General features: G+C 38.7%; 1 protein-coding gene across 5 annotated transcripts; it reads right to left on the bottom strand.

The window, feature by feature from the left end:
- Positions 1–329: 329 nt before the first annotated feature.
- On the bottom strand, positions 330–14,202 carry rnf44 (ring finger protein 44). 5 transcript variants are annotated; one of them, XM_063490741.1, is made up of 11 exons: positions 13,904–14,202; positions 9,314–9,448; positions 8,906–9,128; positions 8,552–8,719; positions 7,960–8,133; positions 7,678–7,839; positions 5,535–5,650; positions 4,722–4,809; positions 4,354–4,475; positions 4,170–4,269; positions 330–4,075 (listed from the first exon to the last, which is right to left on the bottom strand). In XM_063490741.1, exons 2-11 carry the CDS (start codon positions 9,418–9,420, stop codon positions 4,013–4,015), a joined length of 1,323 nt encoding a protein of 440 aa, XP_063346811.1. In that variant the 5' UTR covers positions 9,421–9,448; positions 13,904–14,202; the 3' UTR covers positions 330–4,012. The 5 variants fall into 5 exon arrangements, with proteins under 5 accessions (XP_063346811.1, XP_063346797.1, XP_063346829.1 ...); XM_063490727.1 differs by having other exon boundaries at positions 9,314–9,506; XM_063490759.1 differs by having other exon boundaries at positions 8,600–8,719; positions 9,314–9,506; positions 13,904–14,201.
- Positions 14,203–18,191: the final 3,989 nt, after the last annotated feature.

Raw genomic sequence — 18,191 nt, forward strand, 5'->3', positions numbered from 1 at the left:
CCCCAACCTTGAATAGCGAGTCAGATGACAGTTGTGATATTGGTATACATCATACATTTATTAGTGAACAACCCTCTCAAATCAGCCACAACAATTAAAAAAAAATATGATTGCACTACTTGGTAAAGCATAACTAGCAACTTTCATTTAAAAAAAGTACAAATCTTAAAAATTTCAAACAGTATACAGATGTATATATATAATACACTAACTAGTTATGTTAAATGCTACAAACAATATGATTCCAATGGAATGAAAAATTATAACATTAATAAGAACCATTTCCTATATATAATATATATTAGTTGTTTTCTCCCCCTCCCACCCGCCCCAATACAAACATGGAAAAAATGAGGTAACTGTAAATGTGCAAGTACCAAAGCAAAATATCTGCCTAACACAGAACACATGCCCCTGGCTCTGTTGGTGGGTGGGTAGTCTGGTGTTCAGGCGAGGGCCCCTAGAGGCCAAGGAGAGTAAGAACAGTAAACCACTATCCCACCACAGCAAAAAAAGAAAAAAATCATTGGTAAACAATAAATGGTGTCTACGGAGCAATCGATCACAAATCCTAAATAAATTTTAGCTGCTTATTGGAACACAGTTTTCCACCACACAAGCTGTGAGATTATTCAATAACTCTTAACAGAAAGACTACAAGACTCTATTCTCAATTGTCGTTAAAATTACTTCATTACCTAGGCCTTAATGGGAGGTTCTTTTTAATTAATAGGGTAACTGGATATTGTCAATTAAATATTTACTCCAAAAAGAACAGTGCTAACATTAACATGAATTAAGGTAATCTATATGTGAACAATATATTTTTAAGATATTGATACACTGAGAGCAAGAGCCTGATAGGCAGGTACAGTACTACACTGAAATAAGTATGACAACACTTTCTTTTTTTCCTTTTTTCTTTTTTTTAAATCCCTTAAACTATATTGGTTTTCACTTACATTGTTTAGGGGTATTGGTATAACATGCTTTAAGAATACATGGGATCCATGACAAACTATTGCATTCACGCAAGTGAGTTTTCATACCTAAAAGCAGAACATCTAGCACCTTTTCACTATGGCTTTTGATAAACTACAGTAGTTTCAGAGCATGTAATTTTCAGTCGTCAGGGCAAGAACAGTAACACAATGTATGTAAGAATTTCTGGATTCAAGACCAGTCTTTTTTTTTTCTTCTTCTTTTCTATAAAATGAAGTTAGCGCAATAAAATCTTGTAGTCATTCAGTTCTATTACAAATGTGTGCAGTACAATGCATGGCAGTTATCAGCTGAGCGTTAAGATCCAAACCCCCAGAACCCGAAGCCAACTAGAGCTAAAAATCAGTTGGGATCTGGTTGACAAGCATGCATATTGTGCACCATTAAATAGGTCCCCACCAGATTTTGAGAGATCCTCCACTATAACACTTGTTTTTACTTTTTTTCCTTCTTCTTCTTGTTTTTTTTTTTTTTTTTAAAGTCATGCAAAACACCTCTGAAATAGATCTGGGAGTGAATTAGGTAGGATAGTGTGCACTGTGGCACGTTTAGAAATGGGATCACAACCGCTATGTCTGAACATATGGTTTGAGTACAAGAACAAAAGTCAAACAGGTTTGAATAATACACTTGTAAATGAGTTGCAGTGTACATTGCCTCTTTTCAGTGAATATTATTAACATATTTACTGATCTTTTTTTCTTGCATGCCTGTCTTTAAATGATGTAATATCTACTATTTCAGACAAAACTGAATATTATAATTGATTACATTAAATTATTTATGGTCTGAGGAAAATGACCAAACTAAATTCAGATATACCCTTTTCATGGCATCCTTTCCATCTGAAATGGACTGTTCTCCTTTATTTTTATATACCGAGAGGCCCTGAGTGATTTTTTTTAAACTTACAATATATGCCAGCGAATAGATATGTACACATAGGTTAATTCTCAAAGCTGTGGGTTTAACTCATTAAATGGCTTTTTTTCTCTTGAAGGTGGCACACATCAACGACTCACATTCACGTAAGAAACAAAATTAAAAAGGAAAAAAAAGGCAAGATCCCTTTACACATAAAAGCAAAGGTTACAACCGCCTGTTAGTGCTTAGTGGGGCAGTTAGGAGGCAAGAGAGAATTAAAAGCAAAAGTTCATTTGTTGCTCTTTTCCCTCCCACCCCTAATAGATCCTGTTTTCTTTTTTTAGCATCAACGCAAGCAGGGAACTAGAAGTCAAACAGTGTTTCTACACTACTGAACACTCCAGCTCTGTGTCACTTGAAGCTCGCTCTGATCACTGTAGAGCTGGTGGAGTGTCATCAGTGACTTCTACAAGGTTTTGTCAACATTCTTCTGTCTTCAAACGTTTATCTAAAAGCATTCACACTGAAGCTATACATACAGTTGCTCTTTTACAACACCATTACCATGGCCTAAGACAATGACCTGACCGAGTTACCAGATTATAACACTTACACAAACATTGTTAGTGCTCTAACTGTTTCCTTCAATGCATTTTCTCTAGAACATAAAACCAATAAATAAACCTTAAAAAAAGGAAATAAAACAGCATACTTTCAAAACAAGTGGAAATGACATAGTATTTTCAGGATTAGTAACAGGTTTGTGCTTGTCAAGGTCATAAAAAGGCAGATCTGAAATCTTCAACAGTAGGCTATATATGTATATAGGATTTGGCTCACAAACAATGAAATAAAAAGCCCAGTCTTCCTAAAAGGGGAAGAAAAATGTTCATTTAAAACTCGCCACTCACTGCACATATTGCTTTCTGCACAGGCCTCCAGAGCACTATGGCATCAGCATACCCCTCAGAAGAGTGCTCCCATACATTAAATACACAGTCATGGTGTAATCACATGCTAAGTCTTCTCTCATGGCGCTTTCTGAACAAGCAAGCAATTCATTTAGTATGCTTCTTTGTCTCTTCTATTTCTTTAAAATTTGATAATTTTGGTGGCAATGCTTGATTAAAATATTGCTAGTCTGAATCAACAGTTCATGCAAATCCTAGCATGCTGCCCTGTATCCAGTGGTTACACAATGCATTGGCTCTGTGAACAGGACAAACATACACGCACAATATGCACACACGCGTACACACTTTGCCAGAGGAACAATGCTGACGTGGAGGGTGGATGAAGCACTTGTGCAGTTATGCCGGATGACCTCGAAAAGACGCAGTCCATTAATCTACGACTGCTTTTTGTACAGATCCGTGTTCCAGAGTGGATTATCTGGGGTAGAGGATACCCCATGGTTGCAGTCCATAAACCTCAGGCTTAACAGAATCTGCACTGAACCACAGCAAGTCACACTTTCACAATAGCATCGGCAAAAGAACTAAAATAAAAACAAACAAACAAAAAAACAACCCTAAAAACAAATAATGGATAAAACCGTTAAAAGGATCAATACATTATTGCAGAACATACATTATTAACAAGTCACTTTGCCCAACACCTACACAAACATGCATCTATGATGGTTAGGTGTTGCCTCCAAACACAGATACCCATGTTGAAGTACTCCTATTATTTTTCTGCTAATTGCACAAGGTGTCCAGCCATCATTATCCAGGCTTCCGACTCACCTCTTCCAAAGCAGGACCCCCACTTTTCACAAACGCCCCAACCAAATCCACCAAATTTAAAAGAAACCCTGTAAACAAAAGCAGCAAATAATGCATTGTAGGGAAAAATCTTTGGAATCTGCAACGAGGGGGCAGAGAAAGAACTGGCTGGCGATCCCAGAACTCTGGCTATAGGCTGCGATAGGCAGTGGGTTTCATGTGACTCGGGTGATGAAGCACAGCAGAGGTACAACAGGCTCCAGAAACAATCCTGGATTGCTTTTTATTTAGGAAGGGGCAGGAGTAGTGGGTTGGTAAGCTATAATTACTGGAGGACGCAGGGCAGGTGGCAGGTGTCCCCAGCTTTGGGGCAGACTCTGGTGTGTGCAGCTTTCCAGTTCAGCACTCAGAGACAGTTCTCACTCCACCTCCCGGTGTACGTCCGAGGCATCGGCTCGGCAAATAGGACAAGTGCGATTGGTCTGAAAGCCAAACAACACTCAGTGTAAAGACAAAGTCTTCTAAACAAATTGCTAAAAATATGCTTTTTAAAGGTTTAAGCAGACATCCACTTACCTTTAACCACTTGTCCACACACTTGGCGTGGAATTCGTGGTTACACGGTAATACCCGAAGTAGCTGCCTACACTCAAAGTCACTAAAGCACACAACACACCTGAAGGGATGGAGGGGACTGGTTAGTATCATTAAGCCAATCTACACTTACTGAATCCTACTGAAAAGTGAGAGATGATCTTACAGCGTTTGTTCAGATAGATGATTCTCTGAGTTGAATCTATAGGACGGAAGTTGCTCTATATCTGCTTTTGTGAGTCCTCGTGGTTTTGCTTCACCCAACCTCTCTGCCAGATTCAGTAATGCCTAAGAAGAAAGAGAGAGAGGGAAATTATGTTGATGTTTTTGGTGTTCCTTCTAGGTTTTTGATCCACATATAGAAATGAGAATTGTATTTTATAGGTGTTTTTCAGCACTTGTACATGAAGTCAGAATTCAAGAACAATGAGCGCTATGATGCATTTGTATTACTGCAACCCTTTGGTATGTACCGTCAATTCAGCGTGGAAACAAGTTTACATGTGACAGCGATTAACAACTTCATTAACTAACTTCATAGTTCTCCATCTCCACATCATCCACATCCAGGTCTAAACTGATGGCTGGGCCCACTGCTGTTGGAGGCACAGGAAGCATTGACCTGAGCATGCAAAGACACGGAGACAACAGGTGTAAGAGAGAACTGAACCCAAACACATCATTTCTCCTTGACAAAAGGCAGCAGATGCCGTGCAAATACTAGCACTGAGTGGCAGCTACGTTGAACCATTTATTTTTAGACAGCAGAGATTCAAAAGTCATTATCATCATCAATATCCGCATAAATTTAAAAAGGATATGAAACACTAAACATATTCCCGTTTGAGTGCAGCTAGCCAAACAATGTAGAGCCACTTACAGCTAAAGAGTAAGTGGGTGAACATGGACAGTATATCCTCAGTTTCTCAACATAAAACACATTGTTGCAGCCAGAGCCAGCTGACTTTTATTTTTAGTGTCGCTAGTTTCCTCTGAGTTATCAAATCTGTCACTAGTTAGCTAATATAAACGAATGTAAGTCTATTAGCCACAACCAACCAACCACATGACGTCACACTCCGTACTGACAGAAGATGGCGCTAAACATGTTTTTATAACTTCAAGCACTTGTTTCTGAAATCCAGCTTCACAGAGTTGCATCTATGTTAGTTTTTGAGAGCAGGGCTCCTTTATATGTGTAGCATTTCATGTCCCCTTTAACCCCTGCAGTCAATCATCAAGCCCATGCACTAAAATCAGTGTAATCAGGCAATTTTTATTGAAAAAAGTATATGATTAAAACTGCTATATTTCATCAAGAGATGTGCTTTTCCTGCAGATACTCACAGGAAGTAAGGGAGGAAGCCTGGGTAGTAAGATGGGGGAGGAGGTGGTGGGGGGAGAGGCTGCTGCAACCGGTATCTCTGTCCACTCATTCGCCGGGGCAGCATGTGTGGATATGGCTGCAGAAAGACACAGTGTCAAACAATTCAGTGTTTAAAGTTGTACCTTTTCTTCCATTTTACCTTCAAATGACAGTAAATTCAGTATTAATATTTTACGGAAATTAATTTTCATGCTTTGAAGTTGATGTAAAGCAACATTTGAAACAGCTGGAACAGAATGTGACCAGCTACTTTTAAGCACAGTAATAATATTACATTTTCTGTGTCAAATAAATAGGGAGCCAATTATTAAAATTTGCAAGTAATGTGCCTAAAACTGCTGATTATTCAGAGAAATTATTCTCATACCAGTCGCAAACGTGAATCACATGAATTACTGTACAGTGCAAAATGCTTGAGCTACACCCCATTTCTTTATATTTCACTAGGAAAATGGGAAATAGATGCAGTGATTTATTAAAATGCGCAAACATATGCTGAAAAAAAAAACAAAACAGTTTGTACAATTCTAACAGGCTTGAAAGTCAATATTTGTTTGTAGTTACAGTGTATATGGTGAGTTAATATCTGACAGTACTTTTCTCTGTTCATAATTCCATCAGTTAACAAGATTACCAACATCACAGGCTCAAATGCTGCCCCAAATCACAACAGGGCTTCCACTGTGTTCTACAGATTGATGTAGACACTCACTGTACTGCTACTCTCCTGACCTCCTCTGTACGTATTATACCAAATCTTTCAAATTTGGGTTCATCACTCCATAAGACCTGTTGCCACTGATTTTCAGTCCAGTTCTTGTGTAATTTGGCATACCTCTGTTTTTTCTCCCCATTTTGCTTCCTTAAGAATGGCTTCTTGACAGCCATCCTTCCACTGACACCACTTCTGATGACGCTTATGTAGATGGATCAACTGAAGGGCCAGATGCGTCTCTCAGGTGTCTGTTCTTTGCTTTTCCCTATTTCTTAAGGACACAACTTTCAGACACTGTTCATCTGCTGCAGATAGTTTTTTTAGGCGTGACACTTTTTTTGTCCTCCAATTGCCCTTAATTTTTAAGGACACACTGGACAACATGTCAAGAAATGCCAAAAGTTCAACTAATAGCTCTTTGCATCTTGTTGGCACAAGTGCTATTTTATGCCTGTCAAACTGTGTTTTCATTCTGCGACAGGCTGCTAGTAACAAAATAGCTAAAGATAAAATTTAAAATTGGTTCTTTGTCAAGTTTTCTATTATGTGTATTGAGTTAGGTATTTTCCTTATGCTTTAATGTTTCATAGGTCAAAAAACAAACTCATCTGAAAATGGTCAGGTACAAGGAATGGACTGAAAACGAGTGAAAAAGGAGCAGCTTTGAAAAACCTACAGAAAGTCTGGCTCCTGAGAGTTGACTCAAGACATTGCACAGTAGGAGGAGGAGAAACAAGAAAATACAATTTAAAATTGTGTGCAAAAATGTGTTCAGTATTTCAAAAACTCAAAAAGGATTGTTTCAGTTCAGACTCTTACTCTGTAAATATGAACACAATGTATCTGTTTTTTCATATATACATGAACACATTGTAACCAGAATAAGTATTACTACTTTAGATTGAGATTTCTAACTTCAATTTCACACCTCAAAAATCTTAATTTTCTGTAAAGCTTCTGGCATACTTAAATGCATCAGTGTGTATGCGCCTACTCAGATTAGAGCACACTGGTGTGTGGATTTCTCAGACGCTTTCCATGCTCTCTGCTCAACCGAAACCATTGGGGCATGCCAAAAACTGGGAGATCTTTCAGTGGATTCACATTTTCAAAGTGGAAAAAAAGTTTTTCTAAACAGACAAGTTTGTTATAACTCAATTAGAATACACACATTTACCAACTACTGACTTTATCTTGACTTATAAATATAAATATAGCCGGTAAAGTCAAAAAGTACATAACGTTCAATCAAGAGAATGTAACTGTGGGACATTGGAAGGACTCATCCAACTTTTTGCAGCAGTAAAGCTAACATTAATGTTAGTTCCCTGAAAAACAGAGCTCCAGCTGTTAATCTGTTTAACTGTGTGAGTCACAGGCTGTCTTACCACTCCAAAGGGAAGCTCCTGATGCAGAGGCTCTTGAGGAAGATACTGAAGGGGCAAAGAAGGAGGCAGCGCTGGTGGGTGATGAGAGGGAGGGTAGGAGAAGGTGCCTAATGGGTGCTGGTCCCCTCTTAGGTCAACTTCATTGTCTACCCTCTGTAGAGGCTGCCAGGAGACAGAAAAGGTCCGCATCGGGTCAAACATGCAGACTGACCAACAAGCAACAATATTCTCTCTTTTTCTACATTTTTATTATAGAACAAATATATACAGTGCAGTACTCACCATGCGTGGGTGCTGAGGCTGTAAAGGGACAAACTGGCTCAAAGGAGTAAGGTGCGGTGGCTGGTGGGGTGGTACAGATGGGGTTGGGTGCAATGCAAAATGTTCGCTGGAGATCAGGGGTGGGAAGGCTTGATAAGACACCGGTATATGCTGCATGGTACATGCCTGTATGAGCTGAGGAGAGAAAACACCACAAGAACAAACATTTAAGTCAATTTAGAATCAAACCCTGTATTTTGAATAAGCCTCCACTTAACCAAAGCAAATTTGCTCCTTATATTCACAATAATGCAGCTATAATGAAAGCATGTAGTGAATAGAAGCAATGTGCTGCATAAAGCCACACCACTGACATTACTAACACAACACCAGTCTACTTAATAACAGTTAAAAAACAAACAAACAAAAAAAATACTTAAATATGCCAAAAATCTTATTTCAGGCTGCCTGACTCATTTTTATGCTAACATGAACGCTAAATTACAAATCCAAGAAGCTTGTTTGCTAATCATGAACAGTGACAGATTGCATGGCTGTTATGGCGTGCTACATGGATGCCACTGACATTTGGGCTCTTCCTTTTCAAACTCACAGGAGGAGGAAGGCAGCAGAGCAGAGAGAGCTGTCCGCTGAACATTACCGAGCATGCTGGGAGCTGCTGAGTGTTGCACCCTGGAAGGGGCTGCCCGGTGTGCATGGGAAATCCATGGGTCGTCACCGTCGTAACAGTGTATGATATAGGAACCGATCCCTGGTGCATCTTTTAAGGGAACAAAGTAAGGGGGCAAGATGAGGCAAAAAAACAGATGTCTGTCTGTTAAAAAACATTTATTACACATTAATCCACAACAGACTTAAAATAATATATTACTGTGAATACATTCGGTTAGATAGCACAGCTTAACACATTTAACAAATGGTAGAAACATGTTACTCTCACTGTTACCTGGTCATGTAGATCCACCATGATGGGGCTCTGCTGGGGCAGGTGAGCAGCAGGGTGAAGCATGCGTGGTGCTGTGCTGGTGTGGCTGTACTGTCTGGACTCATCTAAAGGAACCTGTTGGTGGTGTTGGGAGAAAAGCAGATGATGGAAGTTCTCATCCTGGACCGGCGAAGTGTGCAGTACAGGTCTGTCTCGTCTCCCCCACTGGCGTCTTATTGGTGGGCTATATGTCCATATAAGGAAAAAACAAAACAACAACAAGTGATTGGTACAAATATTGAGTACATTGTATGAAGGTATATGGTCTGAAATTGTTCTAGAAACCATTTGACATGCTTGATGCAAAACTACACTTCAAAATAACTCAAAACAACAATCCCGGAAGGAAAGACAGGGCTGAGAGTTTACCTTCTCCTGAGGTGCACTGGGGCGTTGCAGGGCTCTCCAAGGAACCTCCTCGGGTTTAAGGGGGCTGTTGGTGGCAGCCTATTTACTGCTATTTCCCATGGTCGCATTGGTGACGTCGTGCAGACGAGTCACGCTCTGGGAAAGGAAATCGTACAGTGGAGGCACTTGTATGTTGCCTCTGATTGTCTTAACCCTGCAAAAAAACCCAACAACAACAACAAAAATGCCAACTGACACATTAAAAATCATGATTATGCTGCAGTGCTTATTGCTGTGTCTATTAACTGAGCATGCACCAACGATAAGTGAAGTTTATGGGTAGAAAATAAAACGCATATTAACCTTTTTAGGACCCTCTATGTAAGATTCACAAAGATTTCCAGGATCTTAACACAAATTGGATTAAAAAAAGAAGGCTGATAACAGGATCACTGACACTATCTGCACACTGTTTTGGTTAGATTAAATATGAAACAAGAGCATTTTTATGAACTACCCTGTAAATTTCATAATACAAGTAGCATAACAAGATATGCGACTTTAGAAAGTGTCTGTAACTTCATGTTTTACTAAGGCACAAGAGGATTTATTTGTTCCTAGGCCCACATCTCACTGCTTTGTGTTAATGACCTCATTCAGGACTCAGAATTTATGAAAAATGAGCTAAAGTACATTCACCGCAGCTCCCTTTATTTAAGTGCTAAATTTAAAGGGAAAACTAACATAGCAGGGTGTTGGGCCAACACGTGCACCTTTGGTGACCATTCTACAAGTCCCTGAAACAAATAGATTAATGGAAAACCATTCCTCCAAAAGATTTTCCCTCATCTGGTGTTTTGATGATTTTAGTGAGAGAGCTGTGTAACACGCATTCACTGTGTCGAGCTCTAGTGTTTGCAAAGGCCAAAGCTTATGAGTCATATCATTTTCATACTCAAACCATTCAGTGATCCTTGTGCCTATTGGATGTGGCCATTGTCAGGCTGGCAGCACAACAGAACAGTGCTTTTCCAGACTCAAAATGGGCCTTTGGTAGATAAGAAAGATTGGTCCTCATACAACTAAGGCAACAAGTCTCTGTTACCTTAATTAACTGAGTTTTATGCATTTTGATTGCTTTCATAGCCATTCGATAAACAAAAATGCAAATTGAAATGAGTAAATTTAAAAAGATAATTTTATAACAGATCTGATGATCTTTTTTGTGGTAAGGAAACAAAAAACTCTAGAGGGGTACAACACATTTATATTACAGTCGTTGGGGGTGGGCAATAACAAAACATAAACACATGGTTGATATTCTGAGAAAAAAAGCTCACTTTCAGATTTAATAAAATAAGATATAAGCCACAAAAAGTATTTTACCCTCTTTTTGTCAAGAAAATTCATCTTTATTTTGCAAGGCCAGATAAACCTACACAACAGATTCCACTAGTTAATAGCAAATGTAACACACACACAGTGTTGTGTGAAGAGGTGCAAAAGTAATCATCAATTTCACTGACACTTTCCTACACAGTCATTCTTGATGCTAAATAAATCAGTTGTCCTCTTCTATATAGGCCCAATTCACAGCAGCCTGGATGTTTCAGATAATACGGTGATTCTTGGTAAAATTGCCTGTCAAATCAGAGAGCAAATGCAGCTCTAATTTGATTTAGTCATCTACTAGTGTCTGTTGTGAGAGAGATTGATCCAGCTTTCCAAAGTGAAGTGGTGTGGTTCCCAAACACACACACACACACACACACACAATTATTTTTCCTCATTAATTTCCAACTTAATCACATCAATGTATGACTTTAAACTTGGATTGTTAGCCACTTTTTAAAAAATACCTAGCACTGTCCTATGCTTTCACAGGCACTGCCATCTGATCAAAAAGGTTTCATCCCAGAATAAAGGATATTATTCTGGACAACTTTATATTGATTTTCAGCAGCCCTACCTTCCACTTGGAAGCTTGTTCACTTGAACAAGCAGAGCCAAAGAAAAAAAATCATAGCATCAGAATGCTCAGATCCCCTTAATTTAAAGTAAGGCTCAAGGTCCGTCACCCCCCCCCCCCCCCCCCCTTAATTTGCTACCAGGCTGTACACTAAAACTGACCATTTCTATAACTAATTTATACATTTTCGAATAAATATCAATTGAGCTAAAAAAAAAAATGTATAAAATAGTAAATTCTAAACTACACCTCTTCTCTGAGAGGCCTCCTGTCCGATTCACTTACTGTTGTCTACTCCAAGATGTGAAAATGTAATAAACACATCATGTTGCTAGTTACAGGTGCCTAACTGGACTAACAGGAACTGCATAATTACATCCAGCGGTACTGCCACGAATAATAAATTGTTTAAAAAGCCAGGTCGATAATATACACTACTTTATTTCGACTTTACTGCATTGTCTGTATTATACGTGGACATGACTTGAGTTTAAACTACAATATTGCAATATCAACAGCTAAGGAATGTGCAAGCGGCGGTGTAATTGATGCGATTACATTGTGGGTGCTGATAAACAGGGGTCGCTGCAGCGTGCATGAACAAAAACATGGAAAGCCATGTGCTCATAAGACAAAGCAACAACAAAAGATGTGGTAGGTAAGCGAGTAAGCTCGCTACTGTGCAGCTTGTGAGGCCACTGCACCACAACATAATTTCACAACGACATTAGGTAAAAGCCCTACACGCATTGCTGCAAAATGAAAAACAATGATATCGGGGCATCCACCAGTTCCTTATAACCAGGGCAAATCAGATGTCCCCTGCTGAAGGAGAACAGCTAACTTTAGACGAGCTAGGCTAACGCTTTGTCCAATACAGCAGCTGCTGCAAATAACGGTTGTTAGCTAGCATGCTATTACAAGATTTGGATAGATATTATTACAACTGCACATCTAAACCCACATAACAATTCTACACCACAGACAGATACAAGTATTATTCAGCAATGAGTTTGGTCACAACACACTGCCCATATCTTACTTTTTTTAGCTAGTCTGCTTGTTCGACGAGAAAGGGAGATGTCAGGTGTTTCAGCCTTCGAAATGTCGTGTCCCATCAAGTTATCCTTGCATGTAACTGCCTCTAAACGACCACCACCATCGGCAAAAATACAAAACCCAACGTTAACGGACTTTCAATCTTCTCTGTCCGACAGCTTTTTTGACACTGAGCCCGACGAAGCTGCTATTAGCTTGCTAAAGTTAGCCAGCTAGCACACGCTTTTAACAACTGCATAAGGAGTCCGTCTCTCCCCAGAAGCCGCTAAAATGGCCCGTCGGTTAACGGGAGCGTTTACCTGAGCAGGAAATACCGTTAATTGTGTAACAAAGACAACGTTAGCTACCATAAGACAGAAAACATTCCTTGGCGCGTGTATGTTCCTTGAAATGCATTGTTATGGCGAAACCACGCCTCCTTCGCCGAGCGGCCAATCAGCATACAACAAACACAGACGGCAGACATCCAGACAGTCTTAGCTACAATGTATCAAAACAAGCAGCTGCGCTTCTTACTTGTAGCTTATAAACAAAACGCTGCCGGAGGGGTCGCAGGGAAAGTAGTGCAGATGACCGGAAACATTGAATTAAGTGTTACAATTAAGTGCAATTCTGAGGTTTTACACTATACTTTCAAAGATTTTCACATATAGATTGACTAAAAACTATGATGTATTCATTTCTATTTGTTAAACTACCCACCAGTAAATACAGCAACCCCATCTCGACCTCCACATGTTGCTCATTCAATAATGCATTCGCAATAATTCAGCAATATTCGGTACCTGCATCGACCTGCTATTATTTGTCAGTTCGTATTGCTGACTTTTATTCTTATTTTTATTTATTTATTTATTTTACTCAAGTAGTAGGAAACACTAATTTCCATACGTCAGTTTTCCACTTTTCTCACTTTTCCTCACTTAAAAATGTTTGAATATTTAGAATCAAATTACAATCAAACTTAGTCTACTAATAGTTTTTTTGTTTGGTTTGGTTTGGTTTTGTTTTTGTTTGTAGAGCACACTTTTTGAACTCAACAACAGCACTGTTGCACACAGTCTGTTTTGATTCTCATTGGAGGCCACCATGTCCTACTGTAGACTACCCAGCCGGTTATGTAATATTGCACTTGCATGATCAAGTCAGACATAATAAGGGATTTTATGTTTCTGTTGGCCACTGAATGCAGCTGCAAAACATTTTACGTGATGCTGCACTTTAAGATTACCAAGCTTAAATGGGCTCACAGGCTACCTATTAGGCCCAATTTGTCCTGTAAGACTTAATAAATAATACAGGGCGTTTTGGGTGCTTCAAGGCACAGTACTGGAGCATTTCTGACATTTTGCATGCATTCGAAGGGTGCACCTAATGCAAAGCTGACTGGAGAGTGCAGTAGCCGTATGCAACATAGACTAAATGTAAACATTACAACATCGCACTCGGTAGCAGCAAAACAAGGAGGGGCTGGAGGTTGAGCAGGATGACAGCCCTAATAAGCCGTCTAACCATCTCCCGTTAAAAAAAGCAGCGCAAATCTTCAAATTTGAAAGCAATAAGAAGAGGAGATGTGTCGTTACCTGATTGTTAATATGCAACCATCTAGTTATGACTGATATTTCCCTTGTAACGTTCACATCTCGTTAGGCTAAGTGCGGCATCCTGTGGTCAGCTGTTCCCGTGTGGAACATTCCGTGGATTTCACCACTGCTGTAAAAAAAAGGTGCTAAACATTACACTCTCACATTATCGGCAAGTTCTGTGTATATCTTGTGCGCATTTGTGGCTTCTCAGCCGTCGAGACTGATTCCGTTGGAGCCACCTTTTCGTTTTGGAAGTGGCAGTCCAGCCCCGTGTCTGTTTTGACTTTCTGCAGTTCCCAGTTACACCCCCATTTTTGCGTATTTCTAGAGCGGAGAGCACACGGCGCGCTGCCATTTTTACCGTAATGGACAGAAAAAAGTGTGCCAGTCTGACTAGGAAGTTCATAGTTTCCCTACATAAAGTGTTTTATTTGCCTTCTGGGATTTGTGCGAAAAGGGGGGAAAGACATCTTCACCATCTTGCTGAAAAAGGTTAATTAGTTACTTAAGATAACTAATTAACTCTATCCTTCAGTTTTTACATAACCTAAGAAATCTTAGCCCGGGGCAAGCAAAATCGCCTAGAGAAGTAGTATGGAATAACTTTTTGTATATAATATACAAAAAGTGTTCATTATGTACAGCATTTTGCAAAAGTCTTGACTCACCCATCTTATATTTTCCTAGCAAAATGAAAATAGGTGCAGCGATTTATCGAAACGTGCAAATACACATGAAAATACAGGTTATAAGGCAAAAACAGAGTTTGTACAATTCTAACACTTTTGAGAGTCAGTATTTAGTTTGACCATCTTTACGCTTCAATGCAGCCTGAACTGTCTTAATAGTAATATCCTTTAGTAGTCTTCAGGAATAGTTCTACAGGCATCTTGAAAGGCATTTATACCTGATGTTTGGATGTTGACTACCTTTTGCGCAATTTCTTTCAAGATGATCCTGCACTACTTGAATAATGTTGAGATCTGGGCTCTGAGGAGGCCAATCCATGACTGATAGTGGTCCACTGTGTGTTTTTCTATCCAGCTATGCTTTTAGTGCAGTGAGAGTGTGTTTGGAATCATTGCCATGCTGACAAATAAGGCTGCTCTCAATCTGACAATATTGAACCATGATCTGTGTTTTAAAAGTGGCTGTAGACACTCTTCTGATTTCCTTTGTACATATTAATTATGATTTGAATAAATAAATTAAAAATTAGGATTCATTAGTCCATAAGACCTGTTAGCACCTATTTCAGTCCAGTTCTTGTGTAAGAAGGCATACGTTAGCTTTTTTCCCTCCCTCAAGAATGGCTTCTTGACAGCCACCCTTCTACTGACAGTATTTCTGATGAGGCTTCAGTGAACAGTAGATGGATCAACAGAGGGTTCAAATCCATGTAGACACAACACTAGTTCATTCTTTGAGTTCTTTGACTATTTTATAGTATTAATTGGCTTAACAAACAAACAAACAAAAACAAAATTCTTGAAAATTGTCAAGAAGAAGGACTGGACTAAGTGAAAATCAGCCAGTGCCCATGGAAATGTTTGAAAGACCTTCATAAACCCTTGGGAACTTATTGCTCAAGACCATTTTAAACAACTATCAAGAAAGTCTGGCTTCTGGGAAGGAAAATATAAATAAATGAAGGGTGGCTTGATGTAGGAACTAAGTAGCATGAAATCAGATATATATATATATATATATATATATATATATATTTTTTTTACCAGTACTATGTTTTAAAGTGTGTGCAGGGTCGTTATGAAAGCAGACATACATGCATGACTCAGAACTGCCAAGTACTGCACAGGGATCAAAAGTTGTATTAATATTTACTCAATTTATGACTCCATCTGTGGAAAGAGGAACCCTTTCACTTTATTATGAGCCACTAGAGGGACTATTTTACACTGAGCATGAGGCTTGTGTAGCCTGTTGTTCCCGTTTGGTTTGGTTCCCTCTGATCATGTTTTTGTGACACAGAGCTCTCAATCAATGGTTTAAAAAGAAAAAAACAGGGGAGAAATCCCACCTATTAACCACAGAACAACACTACTGGCTGACTTTGACCTCCAGTGCTCTGGCTATTTCTTTATCACAACAACCTGCCAACCTGGGCCGGACTTCCAGATAACTCCCAGTGTCTTTTTGAATTTTAATATTCCATTCACATTTTTTCTTTCCCTCTCTATTGCATTAATTCCAGCAATTCTCACAGTATTCTCAGACTCCCCCCAGACGATTTTTTACCGGGACCTGAATGTAAAATTTGGTTGCACCAGATGTGAAAATATGTTGCAATTACAATAAAAATCCTTAAAAACACACACACTCACATCTGCACCTCTTCTAATCTCCATACCAATTTCATCATGTCTTGTTTTTTTGTTTGTCCCCAAGTGTTTTTTTGTCTAAGTACCCTGAAATCACAATTTGTCTTATTCCATTTTAAAAAAATAAAGTTATTAAAAACACACACAATAAAATCAAATAAAACACACTGTGGTACATTGGTCTTGTTTCTTGAGGAAACGAGGAAACGAGAAGTCAGAAAAATGTGGGGGGAAAAATAGGACACCATCCATCCAACAAGGAAGGTATCAAAGTAGGTCAGAAGAAATGGCTGATTTGTCCGATTTTTATCAATACTCATATAATTTCCTAGAAACCTGTCACTGCAAATCGATTTTTTTTGTTTTGGAATTCAGGCATTCTCTTGTCCATTTTGTTACACAATCATATGCCTTAAATCATGATCTAGTTGGCAACATTTATCTTATCAGTATTGGACTGTGTGGGTTCAACAGTTGCGTAACCCTGAGATCACTCTTTTTTCTTTAAAAAAAATTATGTTTCTGTTTACTGGAATTGCTAAGGAAGAGTTTTATTCTGTTACCGCCCATTCATATATTTCTATTGCTGCTCAGGGAGTGGCAGTGCTGTGTTAAATGCTGTAAGTCATAAACCAAAGTCGAACTGGATAAGAGTCTTGGAACAAATTCTTTGTCACCAGTATCTTGTCTTAATCACTTTACGTCAGCCTGTGAATTATAATATTGCTCTATTTTTTTCCTGCATATCGTCGGTTGATTACACGTTTGCTTAAATGAAGAGTTCCCCTGTGGTACATGCAATCCATAACCTCTAAAACAAATCTTTCTTTTTTTTCTTTTTTTTTTTACAGCTGACACATTTTTCTTAATTCTAAAATAAATCTTCACATTTATATCTTTTGAGAACAGTCCCTGGAGGACTGATTCTTTTTCAGCCTCTGGTGACTGTCCACTGACTTCCTGTAACACTATCAAGAGGCTGACATTTATGTTTTCTGTAAAAAAAAAATAAAATAAAAAAATTCAAAATGTTTCTTTTCTACCAGATTTGGCTGAGCCACTCTTGTGGCATACAGGATAAACTTTGTAAACCTTTAAGCTACCACAAAACTACCACCTTGTAATAGAATGACGAAGACAATACCTGCTTAGCATTATCATTTTTAGTGTCACTATTGTCACTGGGATTATCATTTAGCTCAAAGCAAACCAACAAACTGGAATAATTTTTCATCAATGTTTTAATAATTACTGGTAAGTATCAGTAATCCAGTGGATCCAGTGGATTAATAGTAGACACAGACAGTGAGTTTAGGGACAGTGCTAGCATGACAATATGCTAAATCAATATGGTGGCTGTGGTAAGCTTTTTGAAAAAACATGCAATCACTTGGCAGAAAGCCTTCTCTTCTTTTATATATCTTAAAGATTTCAGTTGCTGTTTATTGCTGTGTTTTTTTCTTTAAATTTAATTTGTATTTGACAGAAGCAAATAATATATTGCTATATATCATAATATCTTGCTATAATAGAACATATATATCAGGGATTTTCTTTCAAGCATTCTGCACATTTGTTCATGCTAATATTTTTCAAATGTTTTTTTTTATTAATAGCCCCATTCTCAACACTTAATTTACTGGCATTTGTTTCAGTCACAGTGAAGATGTTGTTTTCAGTATATTGCCTCATTATGAATGAAGCCAGTGGGTACAAGAGAGCATAATCCTTTGTGTGATACCCTTTAATGAGGAGAGTAGGCTGGATGGGTTGTGGAGCTTCACTGGGAAGAGCTCATTAGGGCCTGGAACTGTAGTTTCTGGATAAGGGACTGAACCTCTGATTGGTTCTGAAGGCATGGGCATTAGAAAGCCCTGGGTTTCCAAACCTAAGCAATCAGAATAGTATTGTTGCCATGACAGCAGCACCACTCATTTAGACAAAAG

This window comes from Pelmatolapia mariae, linkage group LG2 (assembly GCF_036321145.2).
Source record: "Pelmatolapia mariae isolate MD_Pm_ZW linkage group LG2, Pm_UMD_F_2, whole genome shotgun sequence".
Classification (NCBI taxonomy): Eukaryota; Metazoa; Chordata; class Actinopteri; order Cichliformes; family Cichlidae; genus Pelmatolapia; species Pelmatolapia mariae.

Coding starts and splice junctions, on each gene's coding strand:
- rnf44 (XM_063490741.1), bottom strand. CDS start 9,420: ATGCGACCATGGGAAATAGCAGTAAATAGGCTGCCACCAACAGCCCCC. Junction 9,129..9,313: donor CCAGTGCACCTCAGGAGAAG/GTAAACTCTCAG, acceptor ATGGACATATAG/CCCACCAATAAGACGCCAGT. Junction 8,720..8,905: donor TGGTGGATCTACATGACCAG/GTAACAGTGAGA, acceptor TTCCCTTAAAAG/ATGCACCAGGGATCGGTTCC.